Source organism: Erythranthe guttata, chromosome 7 (genome assembly GCF_056151865.1).
Source record: "Erythranthe guttata isolate IM_541 chromosome 7, IM_541, whole genome shotgun sequence".
Taxonomy (NCBI): Eukaryota; Viridiplantae; Streptophyta; class Magnoliopsida; order Lamiales; family Phrymaceae; genus Erythranthe; species Erythranthe guttata.
This window is the reverse complement of record NC_142539.1, coordinates 5,649,445-5,655,444: the sequence shown is the minus strand read 5'-3', so window position 1 is coordinate 5,655,444 and position 6,000 is coordinate 5,649,445. Positions and strand designations below refer to the sequence as shown.

The 6,000-nt window shown below is 45.1% G+C and overlaps 1 protein-coding gene and 1 non-coding gene across 2 annotated transcripts; one reads left to right on the top strand and one right to left on the bottom strand.

Annotated features, from left to right (window-relative positions):
- Positions 1-327: 327 nt before the first annotated feature.
- LOC148769063 (uncharacterized) lies at positions 328-1,198 on the bottom strand. Its single transcript, XM_088820206.1, has 2 exons — positions 1,129-1,198; positions 328-956 (listed from the first exon to the last, which is right to left on the bottom strand). The coding sequence occupies exons 1-2, from the start codon at positions 1,196-1,198 to the stop codon at positions 328-330; spliced, it is 699 nt and encodes a 232-aa protein (XP_088676332.1).
- A 4,272-nt stretch (positions 1,199-5,470) lies between these two features.
- TRNAL-AAG (transfer RNA leucine (anticodon AAG)) lies at positions 5,471-5,551 on the top strand. Its single transcript has one exon. It is a non-coding gene; the product is annotated as a tRNA-Leu (tRNA).
- The last annotated feature ends 449 nt before the right edge of the window (positions 5,552-6,000 follow it).

Sequence of the window (6,000 nt, the reverse complement as noted above, 5' to 3'; positions counted from 1 at the left end):
AGTGACGTGGAAGGTTTTAAAGCCTGTAGGGGTAATGGTTCGTGAGCAATTTTTTTTGTGAGGAGGACATGGATAGTAACTTAAACGGATTTGAAGTAAAGTCAATATATACCACAAGCGTAGAAACTTTTGAGGTTTCCTATATTCCAGGTTCTGGGTATAGGATGTCCGTCAAGGTTCTCGAGACGATATGCTCCACTGTTGACCACTTGTGTGATTTTATATGGTCCTTCCCACTTTGGGTCCAGATTACCAATGGGGCGCGAGGCTTCAGCTTTTCGGAGGACTAAATCTCCCACTTGGAAGGATCGAGGGCGGACCTTTGAATTATAGGCCTTGCCTTAATAATTTGAGAGCCAAGGTTCTACCGCTCAAATGATTTCCGCAGATGCCTTCATGTACTTCTCGAAGTACGTAATTTGATGTAGTTGGGTCGAGGCACTTGAGATAGGGGAATGAGAATCCTCGTTTGTACAGTTTTTCTCCCACTATTACGAAGCGAGCGGCTCTCGTTTTTAACTTTCGTGCTTCGGTGAGGTCAATTGGGAGTTCTCCCTTCTTGAGATACTTTATGATTGGAGTGAACCAACACGGTTCGTCCTCCTCATTGTAATGGACTTCATCAGTTGAAGTTATCTCCGGCTGAGGCGAGGTGAGAAGTGTCACCTTCTGACTTCCGATGCTTGCCATGGAGCTACCAAGCCTAGCTAATTTGTCCGCATGGATGTTACTGGAGCGAGGTACTTGTCTTATCTCGTAGCTCTCGAACTTGGATAACAGAGTGTGTGTGAGAGCCAAATATTTGGCCATGGAGTCCTCTTTGGCCTCGTAAGTGCCGAGTACCTGGTTAACGACGAGCTGAGAATCGCTTTGGATTAGGAGCTTACGCGCTCCGGCTGCTAAGGCGAGGCGGATTTCTGCTATCAGTACTTCATACTCAGCGACATTGTTTGAGGCTGTGAATTCGAATCGTTGAGCATATTCGAATTCATCTCCGTCGGGGTTCGTTAGTACGATACATGTGCCACCTCATATGGCTGTGGAAGATCCATCAACGCTGACAGACCAAGTAGGGAGGGAGGTGCTCTCTTCTACTGAGGTCATTTCTACTAAAAAGTCAGTCAATACCTGCGCTTTGATAGCGGGGCGGGGTTTGAATTCTACCCCATATCTCGGATGAGGACTGCGCTGATGGCATCATCTGAGGTAGCTCAATATAGGAGGAGAGTGTCTACGGGCTGAGGTTTTGTAAGTAAGGGCGGTGATGCAAGATATGACTTCAGCTCGATGAATGCCTTTTGACATGCTTCATCCCATTCAAACTTTTTTCCTCCCCTTAAAATCTTGAAGAAGGGGAGAGCCCTGTCTGCTGATCTTGAAATGAATCTATTCAAATATGCCAAACAGCCGTTAAGCTGTTGGACTTTCTTGATAGATGTTGGTGGAGCCATGGAGGTGATGGCTTCGATTTTCGCGGGATTAGCTTCGATTCCCCGCTGCGAAATCATATATCCCAAAAATTTGCCTCCCCGAACTCCGAATGAACATTTGAGGGGGTTGAGTTTCATCTTATATTTTCGGAGGGTGGCAAAACACTGATCCAAATCAGTTAAATGGTCCGAGACCTTGACACTTTTGACGAGCATGTCGTCGATGTACACCTCCATATTCTTGCCGATTTGATTTGCGAACATTGCGTTCACTAGACGTTGGTAAGTGGCTCCCGCGTTTTTTAACCCGAAAGGCATGACTTGATAGCAGTAGATGCCTTGATCTGTAACGAAGCTAGCCCTCTCTTGATCTTCTGGGGCGAGTAAGATTTGATTGTACCCTTGATATGCATCGAGGAAGCTGAGGAGCTCGCACCCCGAGGTCGAATCGATGAGTTGGTCGATTCTAGGTAGAGGAAATGGGTCCTTAGGACAAGCTTTGTTGAGGTCAGTGAAGTCCACGCATAACCTCCACTTGCCACCGGGCTTGGGAACGAGTACCACGTTCGACAACCACTCAGGATACTGAACTGATCGTATATGACCTACCTCTAGAAGTTTCGCCACTTCCGCCTTGATGTGCTTGTTGCGTTCGGGCCCAAATGTCCGCTTCCTTTGTTTGATCGGCTTCAACCTTTTGTCGACGTTGAGCCGATGTAGAGCTACCTGAGGGGGAATGCCCGACAAATCTTGAGCTTTCCAAGCGATCACATCTCCATTGTGTCGCAAGAATTTGACTAGTTGCTTCTCCATCTCTGGATCTAGATCGGATACGATACATAGGAGCTTGGAATTATCTCCAGGTGTGAGCTCTATGAGCTTAAGCTCTTCGACGGCTGCTAGCTTGATGCTATCGTCAGGTACACTCATGAGGATTTCTCTGTCGTCCTCGATGATCGCGTTGACCCATTTCCGTTTGTCGGGTTTTTGGGTGTCGTCTCCCCTTCCGGACAGTTTGGGCTTCTTGGATGGTTCTCGTAGGGCTCTTTCATAGCGCTCTCGGGCGAGACGTCTATCTCCAAATATTTCCCCCATTCCATAAGGAGTGGGGAATTTCCTTTTGATGGTAGGAGGAAGGTACTGACTTGAATGTATGGATTGCTGGCCTCCCTAGGATGATGTTGTAGGGGGACGGCTTGTCGACGATGAGGAATTTGATTATCTTGGTAATTCGACAAGGGTTGTCCCCTAAGGAAATGGGAAACTCCACTTCTCCCTTGGATAAAACACCCTCTCCCGTGAATCCTTTTAAGGGCGTGGAGATGGGGCTAAACCGGGCATTATCTATGCCCAGCTGCTTGAAAGCGTGAAGATACATGATGTCGGCTGAGCTTCCACCGTCCACTAATATCTTCTTAACCAATAAGTTGGTCACCGATGCCGTGATTACCAATGCATCCACATGATCTTCATCTGGAACTTCAAGGTCCGAAGAGTTGAAGACTATGCTATGATCAGGTCTTCGTATCTGATAGATAGATACGGATGGAGAGGCGTGCTCTTGATTCATACGTGCTGACCGAGCAAGAGAGTGTCTCGCATTTTGTGAGTCGCCACCCGCCGGTCCTCCGGAGATAAAGGCAATGACTCCCCGGGTGGGTTGATTATCGTTGTTATCTTGCTCTCGCCGATGACCCCCCTCCTCTCGTCGTTGCAGTTGATCTTGATTGTTATCTCGGCGTGGGGGGTCATCACGACGCTTGTTTCGAGGCTTATCGATGTATTCTCCTAAGTGGCCCTGCTTGATCAACCTCTCAATGGCTACTTTGAGTTGTGCACATTCCTCGGTAGTATGTCATCTATCCTTATGGAATCGACAGTAGCGATCCGACTTTTCTCGTTTCGCATTTGGCTGCATAGGGCGTGGAGGTTCTGCTAAACCTCTTTGTTCTATCACATGAAGGATTTCAGTGAGGCGAGTGTTTAGCGGAGTCAACCTATTGTAGGAGGAAGATGATTGGCCTTGAGGCGGAAGTGGTGGACGTCGATCATCCCGTCTCTTAATGTCCTGGCGGTCATCTTCCCTCTTCATTTTGGGAGGAGCATGGGTAGAGGCTTCCTCTATTCGTATGTATTTCTCGGCTCGAATCAGCAACTCCTCTAGGTTGCTTGGAGGTCTTCCAGCAATAGATTCTTTGAACCTACCCGGCTTCAAGTTTTGTTGCATAATCGCGGAGAGCATGTCTTGTCCTACGCTGGGGACTTCATGGACGGCTTCTACAAAACTCTTGATGTAGTTGCGGAGCGTTTCGTTATCTCTTTGTACTACAGAGAAAAGGTGGGCTGGGGTCTTGGCATACTGCTTGTTGATGGCGAATTGATTGGTGAAGCGTGTTGATAATCGAGCGAAGGTGTCGATCGATCATGTGGGTAGAGAGTTGAACCAATTCATAGCTCTCTTGGAGAGAGTGGTGCGGAACATTTTGCACATTGCAGCGTCCGTTGGGCCATACAAATCTGCCATGGCGTTAAATTTCTCTATGTGCTCTTGTGGGTCGGTGGTCCCTTCAAACTGAGGTAACCCCGAGATCTTCACTCCTTGAGGTAATACCTCGTTGAGGATGTCCATGGTGAAAGGATTGCGTCTTACTGGGGCGGGCATTCTTCCGCCAATTGGATTGTTCAATTGGGGGAAGGAAATTTGGCGAGACATTCTGCTGTTTACCTCACCTTCTCCCTCATTAAAGAGTGGGACTCTCTATGGAGACGCATTCCCCCTTGGGGGTGAGCGGTGACGTTGCTGTCTGGGCTGTGCCCCCCTGTAATTGGTGGATAGCTGCACTCGAGACCGTGGGTCCGAGGTGGATGATGAGACACTTATTTGGTTTTGGATCGGCGGTGGTGCCACAGGTGGCACCACAGGTGGAGCTGGTGATGATATCGCATTGGGAGCATTTGCTCCCATCGTGGCGATATATTGGGTCACGGCCTCTGTGGCAGCGCGAGTTGAAGCTTCTGCTATCATGCATTGGAGCGCATCCTCGGTTATTTGAACCGTTCGATGAGCAGGGAGTGGCGGATCGGCGAGTGGTGGGTCCCAAGGGGGGATCACCTGAACCTCGCGAGGCGGATCCGGAGCACGCGGAGGAGGTGGCAAGCCAGAGCCTCTACGGACAGGGAGGTTGTTAGCTGTGTCATTCTCTCTCCAAGCGGATGCCTCAGGAGGATCTTGTTGGCTACGTGATCTGGTTTGCATCGTTCCCACAGACGACGCCAAAATGATGATGCTAATTACTTAGATCACCTAGGGTAGTGTAGAACGAGCTGGGAGAGCAAAGCGGATCAGTAGCTTGACAACTTGATGATCCTGAGGTCCCTGCGAAATGAGCACACGTGAACTAAGTCGGGGGTTGATCCGGCGGAAACCCCTCCGACGCTCAAGTCAGATATGCGGATGGTGGATATGGTAGAGAGAATAATACTCTAGATTGATTGTGAATAATAGAACGTACCTTAACAAATGAGTAAAAACATTTATTTATATGTCGTTGAATGGGTTGGGTTTATTTAATTGGGCCTAAACCTTATTTTGAAGGTGATTGGGCTTTGTGTAGTGGACCCAATTATTAGGCAAATTAGGGGGGCCCATTGGGTTGGCCCAATTAGGTATATTAGAGACCAATGAGACACCCGCATGATCAAACCTTCAAAACTCCATACTAATTTAAGATATAATTTAAAGTCCAAATCCATTTCAAATAAAAATCAAAATACGACATCAATTTAACTTCTACATCATAGTTAAGATTTTTTAAGATTTTATCAACCATGATAAGACTTTCAGTTTCCAATTTATAAAGGATATGAGTTTTGTTTACCATCTCGTTCTATGATGCCAATGGTTTTTGTAGAAACTTTATTATGTCCAAAGTGTATTCATGTCAAAGTATTATAATTAAGTTTCGTATGAATGAGAACTCAGGGCATAATCATCCATACTATTAAGATTAATAACATCTATTGTAAAAATGAATAACAAAGTTGATATGGCCGAGTTGGTCTAAGGCGCCAGATTAAGGTTCTGGTCCGAAAGGGCGTGGGTTCGAATCCCACTGTCAACAATAATTTTATGTCTTCCTTTTCTGTATATTTTTTATGCTCTAATATACCCTAAAAGCAGTTTTTTATAATATTTGTTTCATTTATTTTCTCATTTTTTTATAGCACATTCAAACTTATTTGTTTTTTTTTTTTTTTTTTATAGAACACTTAAAGATTACCTAATTAAAATCTTTATATATAAAATAAAGATTTTGCTATGTCTTCCTTTTCTGTATATTTTTTATGCTCTAATACCCTAAAAGCAGTTTTTTATAATATTTGTTTCATTTATTTTCTCATTTTTTTATAGCACATTCAAACTTATTTGTTTCTTTTTTTTTTTTTTATAGAACACTTAAAGATTACCTAATTAAAATCTTTATATATAAAATAAAGATTTTGCCCCTAAACCATAACAGTTTTTTCGACATATTTTTGTAAAATTTGTTTCTTTTATTTTCTCCTTTTA

Excerpts from the sequence above, each read along its gene's own strand:
- LOC148769063 (XM_088820206.1), bottom strand. The coding sequence starts at position 1,198 with ATGCCATCAGCGCAGTCCTCATCCGAGATATGGGGTAGAATTCAAACC. Across the intron at positions 957-1,128 it reads GCCCCGCTATCAAAGCGCAG|CCTCAAACAATGTCGCTGAG; the intron begins GTATTGACTGAC and ends TCGAATTCACAG.